Source organism: Schistocerca piceifrons, chromosome 7, assembly GCF_021461385.2.
Source record: "Schistocerca piceifrons isolate TAMUIC-IGC-003096 chromosome 7, iqSchPice1.1, whole genome shotgun sequence".
Taxonomy (NCBI): Eukaryota; Metazoa; Arthropoda; class Insecta; order Orthoptera; family Acrididae; genus Schistocerca; species Schistocerca piceifrons.
The window spans coordinates 387,364,341-387,387,599 of record NC_060144.1 but is presented as its reverse complement, the minus strand read 5'-3'; the positions used below and the strand labels follow the sequence as shown (position 1 = coordinate 387,387,599).

The following is a 23,259-nucleotide window of genomic DNA, read 5'->3' as shown; positions in this document are numbered from 1 at the left end:
GCGTGACTCAATGCCCAGGCGTATCAAGGCCGTCATTACGGCCAGAGGTGGTTGTTCTGGGTAGTGATTTATCAGGATCTATGCACCCAAATTGCATGAAAATGTAATCACATGTCAGTTCTAGTATAATATATTTGTCCAATGAATACCCGTTTATCATCTGCATTTCTTCTTGGTGTAGCAATTTTAATGGCCAGTAGTGTAGAATAAATGGGTCCAGGGCTCTTGAACACAAATAACAAATGGACAAATTCTCCCATTTTAATTTTTCCTGCTGTAGCAGATAAATTCACAATTTTTCGGAATCATTGGTTGCATTTTGCTGATAAATACAAATCCAATCTTTGATATTACAATTAGTATGAAATACAACAAATATATAAGCCATCTCTGTACTGACAACAACCAGCCCACTCAGCCTTGCACAGGCCTCTATATAAAATGTAACAGTCTATGATGCCCAGCTCGTTACCAGAACATATACTTCCGTGATGTCATAATGAAAAAATTACATATTCACAAATATTTAAATAATATGATGTTTTATAGTAATGAGGAAAAGTTTGATACAGTTCAATTTTTTAAATAATTTGTTTTTCATTAAAAAAATTTCCTTAAAATGTGAATTGTAAACCATTAGTTCTAAAAAACTAATTTTCTACTAAATAACATAATTATTTCAATTACTAACATTTACCATTTACACATGTTCTAATAGAAGAATTAAATTTTGCTTTCCCCCCACAAGTTACTTTGTATTTAATGTTATACATTATTAAACAGTCTTAATATTGTATGCCAATATTATGGAAATCTCAACACAAAAGTTTTATATTAAATTAACCTAACTGCAAACTTGAGGTAGTATTCCTTTAGGTTTGACAATACAGATTTTGTTTTAGCTAATTATAAACTCAAAAATATGTTATTAAGAATTACTGAAAATTGTGATTATGTTGTAACATAATGTGTTCGCTGTCAATTGGTATATAATCTACAATTCCTCCACACAACATTAAATGCAGCATAATAAAAATGAAGTACTCCATAATATGTATCAAGTAATTTGATAGATAAAAAAAATCTTCTCACCGAGAGGTGGCAGGAGAACACAAACATATAGAGGTATTTAAATCAACAAGCTTTCAGGATCAGTGGCTCCTTCTGGCAGAAAAGATGAAGGAGAAGGAAAAGGGTGAAGGAAAACGACTAATGAGGTTTAGGAAATGGGGAGTGTTGAGAAAAGTCATCCTGAACCCAGGGTCAGGGGAGACTTACCAGATGTGATGAGAAGAAAGTCTTATTGCTGGTGACCGCACTGGACAAGATTTGGAAACCTGAGAGCTTAAAGGTGGAAATAGGATGATAGCAAGACAGAGATTAATGCCAAAACATTGTGCACAGGTTGAAAACTAAAAACGGAGTGAAGAAAGGAATAATTGCTATGAAGAAATGATGAGACTGAAGAAATTAACATAAATTAAGGTGAAGTGTGTGGTGAGAACAAAGGACATGTTGCAGCACCAGTTCCCACCTGCAGAGTTCTGAGAAACTGGGGGAAGAATCCAGGTGACACATATAGTGAAACAGGCAGTGAGGTCATGACTGTCACGTTGTAGAGCATGCATTGTGCATCACTAGTATATACCCTTGGCCTATGCCCATTCATCCTGACTGATAACTTGGTGGTAGTCATGCTAATGTAAAAGGCTGAACAGTGTTTACATAACACAAGGTATATGACATGTTGTTCCACAGGTGACTCTCCCTTTGATAGTATATATTTTGCCAGTTACAGGGCTGGTGTAGGTGTTGATAGGAGTGTGCATAGGGCAAGTCTTACAGCAGGAATGGTCACAAGGGTAGGAGACACAGGGAAGGGAAATGGGTGCCGAAGGATTATGCTATGCATCAAGTAATACATTAAAAGTTGTGTATCGAATAATGTATTAAAATATGTGTGTCACATATTCCAATATGCAATTCAAGACTGTTACATTATGCAGCATTTGCTGGAATAGTTCTTTTGAAAAGTTACAGCCAATTTAATTCCCCAGTCCAAGCTTATGCTCAATCTTCAATGACCTATCTATCAACAGAACATTAAATTTTATCTGCTATGACTACCACTCTTCCACCGCTTCAGCACCTTCTCTCCTATCCCTTTACCCTAGTCTTTCACAGCATAGCATGTCACCTTCCTGATTCTATAACAATATCTGTCCATATTAAACCCTCACTCTATCAAAAATACCCCCACTTTGACAGTCAACATTTCTTCACACAAAAACATCTTTCATATATAGTGTGGCTACCTATGAATGGTATATTTTAGTGATGGTTAATCCCTTGCTCTGTATTCTGTTGGTATATCAGAGCCACATATAAAAGCATACACCAATTCTGCTGTAATTTCTGCATAACTTTTTATGTGGTTATCACCACCAACCAGCTACCCACTCCATGAATGTCACCACTAAACTGTGGCCATGAGCAAAGCTGACCACCCAGTTGCAGAATATACTGCTGAGCATGACACCATGGCATATTCTACTTCAATAGCTGCTTCACAACCCATGCCTTCTAGGTCTCTTGCCTCCACCCCTTCCCAACTTTTTTTTTTTTAATTACATTGAAGGAAATTGTAATTACAACATTCCTTTTATCCAGCAGTCTCCAGGCCCAAATTTCTGCTAGCTCCTACCCCACACCCACCACCACTACCACCACCACCACCCTGTAACCATACTTCCCACTGCATGGCATTAATGTCTACACCCACTTTTCTCTCAACTGTCCCTGTCCCTTCCTCTGTTACATTTTCTCTATACTCTTCTAACCCATTCCTTCATTTGATCACACATCACACACTGCTTCCCCTGACTGCACCAGGGAAAGTTCATGGGTATAACATTCATATTATATTCCCTTGCTGCCTCTCCCTCCCAGCTATCAGAGCAGGACATTGTGTGAAAGCTCAGCAATGTATATGGGCTGACCAAAAATATACAGCTTAGCTATACATGTTCTGTTATCAGTTTTGTCATGTATTTATTTGTAGAAACTATTTAAAAAATGGGACACAGTGAAAAGCTCAAGATATTTTGCTTTCAATAAAATCAAGTAGAATCAGAATTTTTATGTTACATAAAAGAATTTTATTACATACTCTGAGCTACAAAATTTTAAATAAATAACATACATTTGACACATTAATCTCAGATATAGTTCTTTACTTCAGAAATTAGCAGGAGTAACAACACAATTCATTTTAACAGGCAGACAAAATTCTGGTCTAACCAGAGGCAAAATAGTTTGTGTGCACGTAGTGACAACAAAGGCAAACAGAGAAACAAAGAAAAACAAAGTTTCAGTAGACTAACACACTCCAAAACAATTGGAGAGGCAGAGACAATATAGATATCTGCAGTTATTTATTTTTCATCTTTTGACGATTCATAACTTCTTGTTGCTATTTTGTATTAATTAAAAATTTAATCTTGTGTCTATAGCATTATTTCTATTTTGTGTGCCCTGTTACCACCCATTTCTCTGGGACTGAAGCTTGTACTCTAAATGCTTCATTTAGAATATTTATTGTTTATATTTGCAACTTTCAGATCAAGTTTTCATACACTGATAATTATGGTATTATTCATACACCTTTTTGTACTTGAAATCTCATTTTTAAGTGAGAAAACTACAGAATTACAAAGAAACAATATGTAATTGGCTCTGGTGCCCTAGTGACTGATCATCCTTTATAACATTTTCTGACTTACCCTCTTTCTTTTCTGGGGAAGGAACTAACAGCTCCAAAAGGTTTGATAGTTCTTCTACTCTTACATGTGTCATTAGCGGTACATACAATTTCAGCTGCTGAGGGTAAGAACTGGACAGTCATTCTATCCCATTCTATGTAGTTGTATCACATTTACATTTCTTTATGTTTACAAACGGTTTTCCTTGAGTTTTTACCCCTTGTAGCTAACACACTATCTGAACCGTTACGAATACTCAGAGATATTATTGGCAATAATAAAAATATTGGAAATTCTGAGGGGAAGGTAAAGTTTCATGAATGAGAAAATTAAGAATATGGAATTGAGTTAAAATATAATAAGATGTAGGAGAGTAAAGAATCTGGAAGAAGTGTCCCAAAAGGAAACTGAAGGACTAGAAGAACCCTCTCTATATATTAATACTGAAGTGTTCTGAGAAACTCAGATGTCAGTGGGTAGATTTTTACAATTTTATGTTACATGAGAGCAACAATTCTGCTATGGTGTAAGTAAATATAACAATGTGAGTCTGTTAACAGATTGTTTGAAGTCTTATTTCGCATGCTTAGAGAACTGTACTGTCATGCCGGAGTTCTAAAGGAGGAACTTTATTATTGTTAACCAGTGATAATTTAAATTACATTCAAGGAAGTTGCTTATTACCACAGTATGCAAAATATCATTGCAGGTACCTAATTACTAACATTGCAAGTACAAAATTGCTGTCAGTATCACTTTGTTGCATGTTTGTATTAACTGGCACAATGTGAATATTCACTTTTTCCCATCAGTTCTTGTTGAATAGTAGTAAAGAACACATTTTTAGCAATGTAACCAAAACTAATAATAACAGGCATACAGATCTTTTTACTCTTTGGTTAATATTATTGAGACCTATACAATGCACTTGTGGTTGCGCTGAAACACAATAGACTCAATGTCATTTCTGTTCCTTGTAGCATGTACAAACAACACAGTTTAGAAACAGGCATCAACCGGCAATGGTCTCTGAAACTTAAATCTTCTAAACACATAGTGTATATGATTTTTAGATCCATCCTAATCATTTTATGACCCTTCATGTGAACAAAGGATATGTTAGCTCTGAGAAATAGTTCACTATTCAAGTCATAAAAAAAACTGGCAAGGATGAATATTACTCTGATATCAGAGATCTTTCCATGTACTGATAACAATGATACTTCAGCCTGACTGTATAAGACTGAAGTTAGAACTTTTTCTTTTTACACAGAATTTGTCACAGGTACATCTGTTATGTGAGCCGGTTTCCTCTTTTGCTCCTTGCGTTCTAGCCACTTTGATTCCTGCTCATCAGCAGTTCCAAATGCGAGGAAGGTGACATAAGGAATTGCACATACTGCCATTGATGTATAAAATACATACTTCCACTGCTGTATTGTTTGCTGCAACAGAAAGTAGAACAATCCATATGTATTTATCATTCATTTGGATGATGTCAACAGTACTCTCAGTTTCTAACTATTTGTCTAACATTCAGACATTCAGTTTAAGGAAATGAAGTCAAATTACTTATCATTGTAAAAATGGTTTTATTTAAGAAACAGATAATTATTAAAACAGTGATTCTTTTCTCATCAAACAGTTAGCTCTTGTTACTTCTGCACCTGTGGAAAAAGCATAAATCTTTCCAGCAGCTGTATCTCTCTCTCTCTCTCTCTCATCCCCCCCCCCCCCTTCCACACCATTCTTCACTATACCGACTGGATAAGTGCATCTTACAAATTGGGATAAGCAGACAGATTGAGTAACATTGAGAACCAGTATTAAATTGTGAGAAAAACAGCACACACTAACTCAGTTTCTCACAGTCACCATGTATTTAGTACATGATCAGGTGTAATAACTAGGGACCTGTCTGAAAACGTAGCACCTATTTTTTGGTGAAAATCAGACCTATTTTTTGTGTGTAAATCATTAGACATAAAAATTCAAAATGTTGCTATGCTTTGTGCAAGAAGACAAATCCTTAATGCTTTGCCTTTTCAAAAATTTTGACAGTTTTTTTCTGGAATGGTCTTTGCTTTTTCTCTTATTTTGACTCTATTTAAGCTTTCAACAAATGATGTTTCTGTTGAGAAACAGCAGCATTTCCCCACTGGTGAACTGAATGCTTCTCGGATTTACAATGTTCCTCTATATACTTTTTCTTTTTCCACTCAATTTGATAATCAAAAAATCTTCAGAATATTAACACCAGCCTTTCATGGGCATTCATAGTTGTGCGACCAACAGTTGACGATGCTACAGATCAAAACAACAAGGCATGTAGTGTAGAAACAGAATTAAAAATATCTCTATTTGCATGTTAAGGGAAAAATTATGATGCAGTCGAAATATGTTGACAGGTTTTCTTTTTTCTCCAATTGCTACAGTGCAGACTGTGGATACCACATACCGGCCATCAGCCTTGAGTGTAAATAAACTAGAATTATAGTGTCACAGGGGTAAGAAGCAGTGTGGGGTAATGAGCCCTGCCTCCTTCACAGGGCAGCAGCCTACGCCAGTGCTCTGTGTTTCACTGACTGGTGTTGTGGGGGTGAAATTAAACTCCATTATGGACACACTGGAAAATAAGAGAACAACAAACAATGTACAACACAAAGAGTTCATTGCACAATTACTTGCTGAGGTTGGCAGTGACATAAACAAGCTAGTTGAGGGCTACACTTTCTGGTATTTCAGCAGCCATAGTTCAAAACACCTGCTCCCTAAAACTGCCACGTTAAATTTGTTAGCATTTTACCAATTTTTTTTTAATTTTAGGTAGCAGACAAATGTACATGTTTCTTTGTTCTAAGATGCTTGGTCCCACAGCTGATTAGTATGGTGTGTTAAATGACACATATTTTACATCGACTATTCAACTGCCCACAACTGGCATGGTACCAGAGCATTGAGCACACTGATACAGTGTTGTCTTTGTGGACTTTTCGCTTTGCAAACACATTAATACATCCATTAAGCTTTCAAATTTGGCTTCGCCAGATTATGAGCAATGCCAGTAACCAAAAGTTGGTTACATTTTTGAAATTAATGTGCAGAAAACAGGTACCTGATAAAACAGGTGACTGCATGAAATGGGTTGAATGATCTACAACACCTTCAACCCATTTCATGCCCATCTCCCATCCTTCATCAAAGACACCAATCACTTTCTCGAACGCCTGGAATCGTTACCCAGTCTGTTACCCCCAAAACCATACTTGTAACCATTGATGCTACTTCCTTATACACAAATATCCCACACGTCCAGGGCCTTGCTGTGATGGAGCACTTCCTTTCACGCCGATCACCTGCCACCCTACCTAAAACCTCTTTCCTCATTACCTTAGCCAGCTTCATCCTAACTCATAACTTCTTCACTTTCGAAGGCCAGACATACCAACAATTAAAGCAAACAGCCATGGGTACCAGGATGGCCCCATCATACGCCAACCTATTTATGGGTCGCTTAGAGGAAGCCTTCTTGGTTACCCAGGCCTGCCAACCCAAAGTTTGGTACAGATTTATTGATGACATCTTCATGATCCGGACTCAAAGTGAAGAACTCCAGAATTTCCTCTCCAACCTCAACTCCTTTGGTTCCAACAGATTCACCTGGTCCTACTCCAAATCCCATGCCACTTTCCTCAACGTTGACCTCCATCTGTCCAACGGCCAGCTGCACACATCTGTTCACATCAAACCCACCAACAAGCAACAGTACCTCCATTATGACAGCTGCCACCCATTCCATATCAAACGGTCCCTTCCCTACAGCCTAGGTCTTCGTGCCAAACGAATCTGCTCCAATCCTGAATCCCTGAACCATTACACCAGCAACCTGAAAACAGCTTTTGCAGCCCGCAACTACCCTCCCAACCTGGTACAGAAACAAATAACCAGAGCCACTTCCTCATCCCCCCAAACCCAGAACCTCCCACAGAAGAACCCCAAAAGTGCCCCACTTGTGACAAGATACTTTCCGGGACTGGATCAGATTCTGAATGTGGCTCTCCAGCAGGGATACGACTTCCTCAAATCCTGCCCTGAAATGAGATCCATCCTTCACGAAATCCTCCCCACTCCACCAAGAGTGTTTTTCTGCCGTCCACTTAACCTTCGTAACCTCTTGGTTCATCCCTATGAAATCCCCAAACCACCTTCCCTACCCTCTGGCTCCTACCCTTGTAACCGCCCCCAGTGTAAAACCTGTCCCATGCACCTTCCCACCACCACCTACTCCAGTCCTGTAACCCGGAAGGTGTACATGATCAAAGGCAAAGCCACGTGTGACAGCACCCATGTGATTTACCAACTGAACTGGCTACACTGTGAATCTTTCTATGTGGGAATGACCAGCAACAAACTGTCCATTTGCATGAACGGACACAGGCAGACAGTGTTTGTTGGTAATGAGGATCACCCTGTGGATAAACATGCCTTGGTGCATGGCCAGCACATCTTGGCACAGTGTTACACCGTCCGGGTTATCTGGATACTTTCCACTGACACCAACCTGTCAGAACTCTGGAGATGGGAACTTGCCCTTCAATATCTCCTTTCTTCCCATTACCCACCAGGCCTCAACCTCCACTAATTTCAAGTTGCCACCGCTCATACCTCACCTGTCATTCAATAACATCTTTGCCTCTGTACTTCCGCCTCGACTGACATCTCTACCCAAACTCTTTGCCTTTACATATGTCTGCTTGTGTCTGTTATGTGCAGATGGATATGTGTGTGTGTGCGAGTGTATACCTGTCCCTTTTTCCCCCCAAGGTAAGTCTTTCCGCTCCCGGGATTGGAATGACTTCTTATCCTCTCCCTTAAAACCCACAACCTTTTGTCTTTCCCTCTCCTTCCCTTTTTCCTGATGAAGCAACCGTGGGTTGCGAAAGCTTGAAATTTGTGTGTGTGTCTGTGTTTGTTATTGTTTCTATCAATGTATGAATGCTTTCGTTTGGTAAATGAATCTTTGTTTTTAGATATATATACATGTATATACTTAGGTTATAAGTAGATAACTGTCTCAACCGATACATAGGAAAGTTACCTCATTGACAAAATCTTATATACTGTCTATACTTTTGATTCATTCTGCAAAAGAAGATTAGTGTTTGTTTGTCTTTCATCTATACGGTACAGTAGAGTCTTGATAGTTCAAGTCTCGATAGTTCAAGTCTCAATAGTTCGAGTTTCCAATAATCTGAGTCTCTTTTTTTCTTTTTTCTTAAAAAAAAAAGAGAAAGGTTGCAATTATCTACTTTCTTTTTTTACTGACATGATAAATAATGAAAACATCATTGCAAAAGATAGACAGGGAGAGTACAGCTCAGTGGCAAAGCAGACAACAATGCAATCAACACCGACGATTAGCTCGCTGCCCTATTGCATGAACATCTGTTGTCAGTATGGCACGAAATGCATGAAATACCCCGACTGCTGCCGGCTGCTACCGATCGAAACTGGGGAGTTCATATGCTGCTGTAGTTCCCAGTACCTGTACTGTACAGTGTTGTGTGTCGTTTTGTTTGTTGACTGTGTGCTCCGTTGTACACCTTACACAGATGAGTGCTGTAACAAAAAAGAGGAAATTTGTGCCTTTGCATCTAAAATTAGAAGCACTCAGATGACTTGACAAAGGAGAAACAATTAAAAAAAAATTGCTATCAAATGTGGTGTCGATGAAGTTACTGTTGGTGACTGGCAAAGAAACCGACTTAAATTGGAACAGTTTTCTTCACAGAAATCGTCAGACGAATCTCTCAGTCGAAGAAGTATAAAAAAAGTCAGACTTTGAAAAAACAAGTGAGGCATTGTTCATGTGGTTTACCCAACAGAGACAGAAGGGTGCTCCAATTTCTGGCCCAATCTTGCAAGAAAAAGCTTTGTTTTTCAGAAACCAGCTGCTGGAAGGAGATGACAATTTTGCCGCTAGTGTGGGCTGGCTTGACAAGTGGAAGAAGAGGTATGGAGTGCGTCAACTAGGCGTATGTGGAGAAAATCTCTCTGGTGACACTCAGGCCGTTTCAAAAATTATTGTCGAGTTTAAAAAAATCATAACTGATGAAAATTTGTCTAATGAACAAACATATAACTGTGACTAAACTGGGCTACATTTTAAAATGTTACCAGCGAGAACATTTGCTTCTTGTGATGAAAAAAGTGCTCCTGGGCACAAAAAAGCAAAGAGTGGCTAACAGTTATGGCAGCTTCAAATGCAACTGGAAATCACAAACTAAAACTGGTTGTGATTGGGAAGTCTGCCGAGCCAAGAGCATTCAAGAATGTATCCATCTCAGCTCTTCTGGTTGTCTATACACATCAGAATAATCCCTGTATGAACTGTTTTTGTAACTCATTTGTACCCGACTGCAAGGATTTTTTATAAGAAAGGGGACTGTCATGCAAAGCAATTTTGCTCATGGATAATGCGTCCTCACATCCAAGTGCAGGAGGACTGCAGTGCGACGGTATCCGCGCGTTGTTTTTCCCACCAAACGTTACCTGTCTCATTCAGGCCATGGGTCAGGGCATTTTGGAATGTCTAAAACAAAAGTATTGATGGTGATTGCTACAGTCAATCCTGCATTCCGAAGACAATGAAAGCATTGTAGGAGCTTTGAAGAAAGTGACTTTGAAGGATGTCATGTACTGGATTAGCGAATCTTGGAGTGAAATAAAGTCAGACACAATTTCTAAGTCATGGAGGAAAATTCTACAGGAAAGTATGCCAGACACAGAAATGGAAGATTTAGCAGATGAGGACGATTAACCATTGTGTCATTTAATCAGAAGATTGCCAGGGTGTGAAGAGGTAGAAGAGGTGGAAGAAGGTACGTGGTTAAATTCAGACGAACAGTTGGAAGTGACAGACTCTTCTATAATTGACATGGTTAACATTCCATTGCAGTGTGAGAGTGACGAGGATGACGAGGCAGATGCTGCACTGATGATGAGTCACACCAATGGCTACGCTGTTCTCGAGGCCGCCATATGCTACATGGAACAACAGCCAGAGGCGACACCAACTTACCTACTGCTCCTGAGACGGTGGCATGACATTGCTGCGAGGAAACACTGCAGCTTTGCCAAACAAAAGACACTTCACTATTACTTGTCTAAATAAATAATTAGTGTTATTCTGCTAATGCAAATGCATGTGTAAATACTTTTATTTTAATAAAGTTCATATTTTAACCTGTATTACTTGCAATATCATAATATTTCTTTTTCCCATTTAAATTTCGATAGTCCAAGTTTTCGATAGTTCGAGGTGGTTCCGGTCCCATTCACCTTGAACTATTGAGACTCTACTGTACCATACATAGATTAGTGTTTCAGGTGCCTAAGGCTGCACTCCATGAAGAGCTACATCCTAAGGCAAAGGTCAAAATAAGAAAGACAAAAAATGGTAATAGTTGTTTTCTCAAGAATAAGAACATACATTCACAGTTTGTGCTATCCCACCCACCCCTGTACGCTCAATCAATGGAGTTCAGAGAAAGAAAGAGCCAGTGGAACACAAAAAATTAATTACTATGAAATGTCAGATCAAGACGGAGGTATAGTGCTAAGCAGTACTTCAGTTTAGTATACCATCCAATCCAGTCACTTCTATTATGTATGTATACACACACAGTTTATATTTTTTTAGTTAAACTTGAAACAACTGTTCTTGAAGATACTTATAACTACATGTAGAAAATAACTGAAGCTTAGGTAAAACTTCATAAAATTATGTGTACAACTTTTTGTAATGTAAACAGATGTCTCATCTGTCACCTTCAGTACAAAGTGAAATGGAATAATTTATATAAAATAATATGAATTGTCATAGGAAATTACTACAATTGGAGGTAAATGAAATTATAGTTTAATTATGTTCAAAATTAATAATTTAGACAATTAATTGTTAAAAATGCAATATAAATTTTGTATGAAGGAATGCAAATTTATGAAGTTTCACTGTGGAAACTGTAATTATGTTTTGTCATGTGTGCTGTGGTTTGTTTACATCATTGCACAATTATTGTTTGCAATTATGAATCAACTAATATTTTACTGTCAAAAATGCATGTATTGATTTACATTTTGTGAACATATTTATACTTTGACAGCTGCACTCAAGAATTGAGTTTATGGCAATATCAACCACCAGTATTAACACGACACTGATCAATTTATTGACTGCAGCAACTAAGGACATGGTTTGTCTGTAGCTTAAGCTCATGATCTTTGATCACCAGTTCCCACTTGTCACTCAAACCGTGCGTATCAGGTGAGTGTTTCTTGTATATGTTCAGTTTATGTTCACAGCAATAAAGTGTGGAATACTTTGCCAAATGGTCGATATATTATTCTACTTGACCCCAGCCACCTGTTATTCCCAAATTGGCGACCCCAGACCACAGCACATCTGCCACATACTTAATGGACACACAAACTGCTGTCAGGATAATGGACACAGTGACCAACAGGGAACTTTCTTCCACTTCCCCATATGCACACCCTCATCCCCACATGGCATCAGCCACCATCTCACACCACAATGAATCAGATCCACCCACCTCCAACAGAACACCAACTTGAGCCAACACTTGTAAGCCACCACACAATCCCACAAAATGCCACTCTCCACATGCTCTAACAATTGTTCAGCCACCCCATGAGACTTGTGCTATAACATCAGGCTCTCAGGTGACAAATACACTCCTACCTAGTGGCAGAGCTCAGCTGGCTGAGTCATGCCAGAACATTCCCAGTCTCCCAACAGCATGGCATACGAGCAATCAGGTTTTGCATACTTCCACTCCCAAATCTAATCAATAATAACCTATGGACACCTTCCCCACAACACTCCAACAGTAACATCTACACCCCTTAAACTGCCTCCATTCCCAGTAGATCAACCTCATACCTGGTTCGCTATCACTGAATCAGTAGTCACCACACATAACACGTTTAATGACACATTGAAGTATATGTTCTGTTTGTGTCACTTAGGCAAACATACCATCGTGGTTAGCAACATCATGTTGTCTCCACGTAAATTTAACAAGTCCGAGGCAGCCAAAACAGAGTTGCCCCTGAGACTACGCAAGACCCCCTAACAACAAAATTCAAGCCACCCATGTGGAACAATTAAATGGATGACCACCTTCATAGCCATGGCACCTTTTATGGTCCACAGTGGATCCATCACAAATATTTGACATTTCACTGCAGCCATGTGGTCAAAAAATTGTCATGTGAAGTCCAAACTGTGCTAATATGCAATGAAGGACTCCCATTGGACCATAGATTACAGTTAGCAGAGAGCATATATGCTTTGCAAAATGGTCACTCACACTACTCAGAAGCCACTGGCACTACATATTGCAGTCAGCCATGTTACACACCGAGTTGGCAGATGGCTTCTGAATGCACCAACCCTTCTGAGATTACCTGATGTGCTCAGCATGGAGCAGCAGTAACCATGTTTCTCACTCCAGGACACCACCACCAAACAGTACCAACCTCTCGCAGCAAGGTCCTCCAACATGTCATGCATGGAGCAATGGCGGCCATCTTACCAAATCTTCCCAGCAGTCCATAACCAACTGCTATTGGACCTCCCTGACAGTGCCCAACACTGCCACAGCCAGTTATCAATCCCAGCTGGCCAAACAACACGCCCGCACAGCTGACAACTACATACGGCACAGCACCATCCACACCATGGCATATGGACAACAAACGACAACTGTGCAGTGGTGCTGGTTTCACACCTACTTCAGCAACATCACACACAAGTATTCCCAGTGCTGCCAATACCCAAACACCTCCAGTGACCCTCACTAGGCGTCAGAGGCTGCAGCATCAACAAAGTTTGCCACACACTAAACCAAGCCAGTTTGTCTCACACACCAGTCAACAATAACAACACACCAAACAGCACATTTTGGTGGACTCAGGGTTGGAAATCAGTAGGGTCCTGAATACCACTCTATCCTCCCATGCCCCCTACTCTGCACATACACTGCAAGCAACAAATGAATCGATCATTGCCATTTACGCAAGCACCACCTGTGACATTTACCTCAGCAATCGCCAACGTTTCACATGGACATTTCTTTGTGCCAGTGTCAACAAACCACTGGTTGGGGCTGATTTCCTATGGCAATTTCATCTCTGCCCAGATTTATGAGAAGGAGTACTGCTCTGCAGACCAAGTAATGTCACCATCAAAGACACCATCACACAACCACCGGCCCCAGCCCCATGACAACACAAGGACACCTGCCTTTCAATGTATGCAGGCTCCAACTGCTATGATCCTCTATTGAGAATCAACTGACAGCAACCAACCAACATTGACACATCAAAACTAGCTAGTGGAGGGAGAATTACAACTTAGGATCTTTCAGTCCTTCCCTATCACCACCGTGCAACAATTACCACCACAGCACAACCTGGCAGACATGTGGCAAAAAATGGTAAAGGACCTCCACACCAGAATGTAGAAATTCTCTGCCAATCCTTGTTCCAAATATCATCACCTTGATGAATCATTGACCCAGATGTTACTTACCATCGACTTCACGAACACTATCAGTGACACACACACACACACACACACACACACACACACACACACACACACACACAACATCACCACCACCACCACCACCAGCATTATCATCATCATCATCATCATCATCATCATCATCATCATCACTGCAAACAAGCATTCGATACAATCCAGTGTTGCACTGATCTTTTTGAGTGTTAGTGGTCATCGCCTCTCACAAACAGCAAACAACCACCTTTGACAAATACTGTGAATGAACAGGTCAGGGCCAGTAAAACAAGTGACAGTGCAGTCAGTTTTTATGCAACAAGTGACTATGACAGTTATGTCTGTCCCCCCGTATATCCAAATCTCTTCCCTGATAAAAGATCTTACTAATGGCACACTGCACAGAATTATAACAACAGAGGGACTGCTTGTGTCTCCCAAAGAGGACCGCCTCTCCCCCATGAAATGGCAAACCACTGAAGCAGCTATAGACGAGCTGCTTAACTCGGGCATCATCTGCCCTTCAAATAGCTCTTGGGCTTCACTTCTATATATGGTTTGCAAAAAGAGTGATACTTCTCGAATGTGCATACCAATGGTGACTGAAGACATTGCAAAAACTGCCAGTACACCCCTTCAGGTTATTTGAATACTTATTCATGTCATTCAGACTAAAAAATGTGGCTCAAAGATGGCAGCAATTTATGAGCTCCACCCTACACAAATTCCAGTTCTGTTCCCATTATCTGGACAATGTACTGATATATTCCACTACACTCCAAGAGCATGAAGACCACATATGACAAGTTTTTTATACCCTAGAACATCTAGGTGCAGTCGTCAACACTTAAAAGTGCCCCTTGCATCAGCAGAACCTAACATTCCTAAGATATTTCCAGAATGAAATTTTCACTCTGAAGCAGAGTGTGCACTGATATGAAACTTCATAGCCGATTAAAACTGTAGGCCTGATTGAGGCTCAAATGCGGGACTTTAGCCTTTCATGGGCAAGTGCTCTACCAACTGATCTACCCAAGCATGACTCATGACCCGTCCCCATAGTTTCTTCCAGGAGTGCTAGTTCTTCAAGGTTCGCAGGAGAGCTTCTGTGAAGTTTGGAAGGTAGGACATGAGGTACTGGCAGAATTGAAGCTGTGGGGACAGGTTGTGAATCATGCTTGGGTAGCTCATGTGGTAGAGCACTTGCCCATGAAAGACAAAGTCCCAAGTTCAAGCCTCAGTCGGTCACACAGTTTTAATCGATCAGGAAGTTTCATTCCAAGGATATTCTGTCATTAGCAGGGATCATACCAACAGAAGAGAGGAAGAAACTCATGCAATTCACTCCCAAGCCCACTACCTACAAGGAGCTATGCAAATTTCTGGGAATGGCAAATTTCTACTGATACCATATTGTGCAGGCATCCAAAATCCAGGCACCCCTCACCAACACCCTTTCCAGAGCCAACACCAAAGGCATCCAAGCTGTTCTGTGGTCACAAGGAATGTCACAGGCTTTTGAGGCAATAAAAGGGCTACAAGGGCTGTGAACCTGACTTACCACTCACCAATGGCCCACCTGTCAATCACTCACAGCTGATGCTAGCGACACTGCCATCAGCATTTTTCTACAGCAAACAGTTAACGGCATATGTCAACCCTTGCACTTCTTCACATGTAAACTGAACAGATTGCAAAAGTTGTGAACTGCATACAACCATGAACTGCTCGCCCTCTATGATGTAGTAAAGTATTTTAGACAAGATGTTGAGGGCTGCCCTCTCATACTTTTCACTAACCACTGTCCCTTCACACATGCCATTCAGTATCCTAATTCAGATGTATCACCCTGCCACTACAGCACCTTCACCTGATAGCTCAGGGGGTGAGGGAGGACTGTTTGTGTACTAAACATTCCATATCCACACCACCAGTACCCTAATCGACTATCTGAGCTTAAGTTCATGCTCTTTGTTTGCCAGTTCCCGGTGGACTTTCGAATTGTGTGTATTATGTGAGTGTTTCTTGTATATGTCCAGTTTATGTTCACAGCACTAAAGTGTAGAATATTTTGCTGAGGTGTCTGTATATCATTCTACTTGATCCCTGCCACCTGTTATTCCCACAAGTTCATGCCAATAGGGTACACAATGGAAGAGTGCGTAGCAGTACAGTGCAGTACATTTTGCCTGCTGAACAAGTATGCATTCACATGGAAGTTTGGACAACACTGTGAAAGTCAAAACTGTATTCTCTAGAAAGAACAATATTGTCAGAAATTATTCTGTAAATAAATTACAAAAGTGAATTCTAAATGAACTTGGAGTTCTTATTCTGTCCCCAAACTCCAAAGTTTAGATGCTTGAATATCTCCAACTACTCATGCTAAAAAGCAGTTAAGTACCAATCACAGATGTAGAATTGCCTTTTATAAAACTTTTATATTGTAAATCTACTCCCTTAACTATTAGAAGCATTCACAATTAATTAACTAAAATTTTTTAACTCATTTAAGGTTTGTTGTAATGAAAATACAATTTAAGGTTTGTTGTAATGAAAATATAATTAGAGTCAGGAAGGTTACATAGATATAATTCTGTAATTGTAATTAATCAGTTCTTTTTGTAGTGTCTTCAAGAACAGATTGTTTCATACACACAATCCATCAAAGGAACTAGGTAAAGGCAATTCTGAATAAACATTTTTGAGAATAATGCTAAAATACATGTTTTTGTTTAGTTCTGATGATAAACGATGATGCACTGAAACACTTATTACTTGTGATAAATGATAACTGCAGATTATTATACTTACCCTGCCAGATACAAATGCACTTGTAACAATGGGAGTAATAATTCCAGGAATGTTGGTGCTCGTTAGTGCAAGACCAGCTGCACTTCCATATGATTCCGGGAATAGATAAAGGTGATTCATATAGGAACCACCATATATAGCACAGCGAGCCACCATAGTCATGACAAATAGGGCTATTATTGCTGTTACATTGCAATTAGCAAGGGTTACACCAAGGAGGAACAGTGGAGTTCCAATACAGGCTGTAAGACAAAAGTATTTCTAGTATCAGATATCTTCTTTGCACTATCTACAACACAAAAGCCTACTGAGAGAATGATCTTGTACAGTCAAAACTACTTTATTACAAAATATGGAAATAATATCTACAAAACTTCCATAAACTGAAGTAAATAACTACTGCCATTAATATACTTGTAATTAACAGTTTGAAATTTTACTTGTCTTCATGTGTTTTGAGTTCCTTTGATAACAAACATCAGGAATAAAGTTTTTATACCATTCCTTTAAAACCCATAATTCTATATTCAGTAATGCTTCTTCATGAATTTAGTTATGACCTATCTATAGGTAGTAAATACAAAACTAAAAATTGTATGGTGCATTTCTTTCAGTCATGGCAGATAATTTTCATATTGCATGTGGGGTGTATTTTTCCTTCTTTTCCTGCTGCTGTTTATTTTGTAAGATTTGTGGTGGGTCTTACATCAGCACTAGTGAGAAGTTGCATCCCTGGCCGATATGACGGGGCAATATTTTGCCGACCACAATACACCGCCAGATGAAAGTAGTATTACCTTCATCCTCTTTTCTCAGAGTAGTTTTTTTTTCTTTTTTGGTGGTCCGGATCCTTCCATGCCACCTCCCTGTCAATCCAACTGCAGTGAATATCCTTGGAATGCTTCCGCAAGTTCTCTCTATTGCACCACTAAATAAATAGCCACACTTCTCACAAACAGGGGTATATTTTGCCCACTATTTTCATTATTACTTTTCACAACACAACTAACAATTGCCACAGTAACACCACTCTCATGAGTACATTCAAACTTCCATACATACATTCTGTAGGACCTGAGAAAAAAATAAGAAAAATAAATACCACTCAATTGTTCAATATGCCCTTGTTGGTGCATCTTTTACTCCATGGCTCTCGGATTCAGGCACTTGCTGCACCATAGCACAAATGACTCCTGGATGACCAGTGGTTGTAATACCATTTTTACTGGTCCCCTTCTTACCAGCTCCACCATTGCTCAATGTTCACTGCATACAAGAAAGGAAAACACACAGTTTCCCTTTCCCAGTACATTTATCCTTATTCAGTTTACTCATGAGTGTCTTGTTGATGGCTTTCCAGGGGTGTGTTGTGATGTTTGCAAATACCCCAAAACACTACACATGTTAATAATCATTTGAAAGTAAACTAAATTTTGTGGGCATTATATTGCTTACATGGGTCCCACATTATTCTGCTCAATAATAAGGCATTGGTTCATTGTCTATTGTGAAATTCATGCACTGCTGTCTCTTTTCTGCAAATCTGCAATAATTAAAGATCTCTTTCAGTTCCACTTTCTCCATTTACTTTACTTACCTGCCCATGTATGAACATATATATTAACTATGTTTCCATACTCTGTCCATCATAAAACTCTGTGTGCTACAATATGTCAATGATACTATTATTTTTACCCCACAGGTAATCCTGAAGAGTGACTGTTGTCATATATTTTGTCACTAAAAGAATTTATACAGTTTCTTCCTTTATTGAAGTCCGACAACTATATCTTTGGACAGTTCTAATAAAAACTTTCTCTCTTATTTAGATCAATGATCACAACATTCCCAGTCTTTCTTTCTTCTACTTTTTTATATCTACTGCTCAGTATCACCTAATGTGTCATCACTTTACATCAAACTCTTCTGCACCCTTTGGTCAGAAATCATCAGAAAAATGAAACTTCCTGACATATTAGAACTCTGTTTAAGAACCAAGTCTTGGTCCAGTGCAAAATTTTAATCTGCCAGGAAATATTGTATCAGCTAATACACTACTGCAGAGTGAAAATTTCACTCTGAAAACAACCCCCAAGCTGTGGCTAAACCATGTCTCTGCAATACCTTTTCTTCCAGGAATGCTAGTCCTACAAGTTCCACAGGAGAACTTCTGTGAAGTTTGGAAGGTGGGAGATGAGGTACTGGCAGAAAACGACAGGTCATGGCTGCTGCTTGGGTAACTCTGTTGGTAAAGCACTTGCCTGCGAAAGGAAAAAGTCCTAAGTTTGAGTCTCAGTCTAGCACAGTGCTTTGATCTGCCAGGAAGTTTCATATCAGTGCATGTGCTGCTACAGAGTGAACATCTCATTCATAGTAAAAAAAAAGCTCACAAAAAACACAGCAAAGTCTCCTATTGAACATGGTGTGACTCTACTACCCACAGATCTATATCTACATCCATACTCCGCAAGCCACCTAACGGTGTGTGGCGGAGGGTACCTTGTGTACCTCTATCAGTTCTCCCTTCTATTCCAGTCTCGTATTGTTCGTGGAAAGAAAGATTGTCGGTAAGTCTCTCTGTGGGCTCTAATCTATCTGATTTTATCCTCGTGATCTCTTCACAAGATATACTTAGGAGGGAGCAATATACTGCTTGACTCCTCGGTGAAGGTATGTTCTCAAAACTTCAACAAAAGTCCGTACCGAGCTACTGAGCATCTCTCTTGTAGAGTCTTCCACTGGATTTTATCTATCATCTCCATAATGCTTTTGCAATTACTAAATGATCCTGTAATGAAGCGTGCTGCTCTCTGTTGGATCTTCTCTATCCCTTCTATCAACCCTATCTGGTACAGATCCCACACCGGTGAGCAGTATTCAAGCAGTGGGCGAACAAGTGTACTGTAACCTACTTCCTTTGTCTTTAGACTGCATTTCCGTAGGATTCTTCCAATGCATCTCAATCTGGCATCTGCTTTACCAGCGAGTAATTTTATATGGTCATTCCATTTTAAATCACTCCTAATGCCTACTCTCAGATAATTTATGTAATTAACTGCTTCCAGTTGCTGACCTGCTATTTTGTAGCTAAATGATAAGGGATCTATCTTTCTATGTATCTGCAGCACATTACACTTGTCTACATTGAGATTCAATGCCATTCCCTGCACCATGCGTCAATTCGCTGCAATCCTCCTGCATTTCAGTACAATTTTCCATTGTTACAACCTCTCGATATGATACAGCATCATCCATAAAAAGCCTCTGTGAACTTCTGGTGTTATCCACAAGGTCATTTATATATACTGCGAATAGCAATGGTCCTATGACACTCCCATAGGGCACACGTGAAATCACTCTTACTTCGGAAGACTTCCCCCCATGAGAATGTCTTTCACTTCATATTTTCATTACGCTACATTAAGAGCTACAAACTGTTTTTCTTGCATTCTTTTGTGAGCACTTGAATTGTTCACACTTGGTATTTTAACTATTATTAACATTATGTGAATGAAGGGTTAAATGAAGTACTGTAAGTTCCATAGTAAGCCCACTCTATATCATGAGAAAGTTTTAACTTCCTTTCTTGTCTTTATTCTATAGCAGTCTGTTTCTGAAATTTGGATGTCACTCATTCATTCATTCACTGTTTTCCATAGCGTCTATCAAGAAACACAACCTTCATGCCTTTGGAATGAATCAAGATATACATTAACATGGGACAGAGATACTACAGAAACTAAATCTGTATATTGGATTAACTACATTCATTCATTGTGTTCTGTAGAATCTATCAAGAAGCTGAACTTTCACAGATGTGGAATGAGTCAAGATAAGCACTAACATGAGACAGAGACATCACAGAACCTAAATCTGTTTATTGGATAACAATAAACTATCACTATACTGCCTAATGCTATTCACACTAAATTTAATCGAGTGAAATAGTAAGAAAGCTATTTTGGAAAAAAGCAGCTTCCTCTGAAGTTTCGTTACATACCTGCTGTTTATCTGCTCTTAACAGCTTTGTATTTACTTGATTATGGTGGTATTTTTCAAAGAAAATATTTTTACATCTATAAATACAGGGACTTATTTTCAGTACACAATCACTTGAATACCTGCCAACAAAAACATTGTAACCCTCACTTTTCTAGAATGCGGAGTTTTCACACATAAATGTTGTATCTGGTCAGAATGAGCCATGTATGAAGTTAAGTTGGCAAACATGTACTTAAGTAACTTTTTTATTTTGTTGTAATTTTGCTGTGGGTCGCTCAGGTGCAGAAATGTTGTAACAATGGAGGAGGAAAGTTATGTGTTGCTAAGTCGGAGTACAAGCAAAGATAAAACAGGGGATGGAACACAAAATAAAATATAATAAATGGAAGGGAAATGAGAAGAAATACAAACAGAATTTGTGGTAGACATATTTGGCCCACAGTAAAAAACCAGTGCCTGGGAAAATCTCTGCTGAACAGGCGTGTGAAAAATGTTATATGTCGACCTAACAAAATCAATCAAAAGTATACACATATGACACCAGGCAAAAACTGAAGCTTCACAATGAGTCTTTAAACACAGCTTCCCAGACAAAATGGAACACTGAAGACTGGCAAAAACTTTACAATAAAGTTCCACATCACATCAAGACAATAAAAGAAACATAAAAATTCAAAGGGGCTCACTTTGTAGAACTAGAATTTAGTCTCTTGGAGGAAATATTATCTTGAAAGATAACATACCTACTGCATCCCACACCCTCATTGTTGTAATAATGCGCACACCTTTCTGCGTACATTTGCGTGTCAGATAACCATATATACTGCAGCTGATCCACCCGAACAGGTAGGGCAATGCTGACACAAGACCAGCCTGGAAAATAGTTCAACATAACAGACCAACATCTCAAAGTAATGCCTAGATTTTTATTTAATGTGTAGATTTGTATTCTATTTTGAAATAGCAGTGCACTTACTTGATCCAGATCATAGTGGAGTATTTTCTCCATATAAGTTGGTAATTCAGATAATAATGTGTAGTTCACCCATCCAATCCCAAACATTACAAAACAATGCGCCCACATTGGAGGATTTGACAAAACCATAGGCCATGGATTTCCAATTTTTGACTCCTGGAAATATCAGAATACTTCATGTAGTAAAAGTTGACAATCTTTCTCTCAATGTACTCATCCATTTGTGAGTGGTATTTTAAGAATTCCACTAGGAATTTAATGAGCATTGTTCCCTGCATTCTTTTCAATCATTTTTCTTTGGTAAATGCTGCCTCAGCTATTTAAACTCTGTCTCTACCAATGATTAGTTTCAGTCTAGATACTTATTCACAAGTGGAGTTCATTCAATTACTACATTTCACAATTTAAAATGATATAAGGCAATCTACCTTTGGCACTGGATAGTTTGAACTGCAAAAAGACAGTAACCACATGAACTTCAATTGGGTATGGGAAAATATCCAAAACCAGTCATGGGAATAAACAGAAATTAAGCAGATGCAGTAATATTTATGGATATTGATGCTTATTATTAGAAGACATATACCATAAACCATATTCACAATAAATGCTATGCTGTTGAATTTGTTTTTATCATGCTTCTGTCTGTGTAGCTCTCTAGTGTCCAGCCAGAAGCGGTCATTTATGAAACATGATATTTTGCACTGTACCCAACCGTCATCTTCAGGTGATACCTGTAGAATGAGCATCTTTGCTACATTGCACCTGGTTTATACTGTTATTGCTCCCCCACCCTCAGTGTACTGCCACATGTCAAATGCAGAAGTCACACTCAGCCAATATTGTGACTTCACCCACTTGAACATGTGAAAACAATATACAAACACACATGCGCGTGCGCCCACACACACACACCCACCCACCCACCCACACACACACACACACACACACACACACACACACTAGAATTATACCACGATGGACTGGCCTCCTTCAGTCCCTCCCTATCATGAGAATATCTTCAACTTTTACCCTACTGACCAAAACTGAGTCCAATACCAATTTCAGACATGTCCATGATTCCTTCACTTGCACTAAAC

The 23,259-nt window shown here is 39.2% G+C and overlaps 1 protein-coding gene across 1 annotated transcript; it reads right to left on the bottom strand.

Moving 5' to 3' along the window:
• Positions 1-20,773: 20,773 nt before the first annotated feature.
• Positions 20,774-22,755, bottom strand: LOC124805721 (sodium-dependent phosphate transport protein 4-like). Its single transcript, XM_047266291.1, has 5 exons — positions 22,588-22,755; positions 22,160-22,315; positions 21,927-22,056; positions 21,595-21,803; positions 20,774-20,794 (listed from the first exon to the last, which is right to left on the bottom strand). The coding sequence occupies exons 1-5, from the start codon at positions 22,753-22,755 to the stop codon at positions 20,774-20,776; spliced, it is 684 nt and encodes a 227-aa protein (XP_047122247.1).
• Between the last annotated feature and the right edge of the window lie 504 nt (positions 22,756-23,259).

Excerpts from the sequence above, each read along its gene's own strand:
- LOC124805721 (XM_047266291.1), bottom strand. The coding sequence starts at position 22,755 with ATGGTTTATGGTATATGTCTTCTAATAATAAGCATCAATATCCATAAA. Across the intron at positions 22,316-22,587 it reads CAAACTATCCAGTGCCAAAG|GAGTCAAAAATTGGAAATCC; the intron begins GTAGATTGCCTT and ends TGATATTTCCAG. Across the intron at positions 20,795-21,594 it reads ATATGTCTACCACAAATTCT|AAACAGACTGCTATAGAATA; the intron begins GTTTGTATTTCT and ends TCCAAATTTCAG.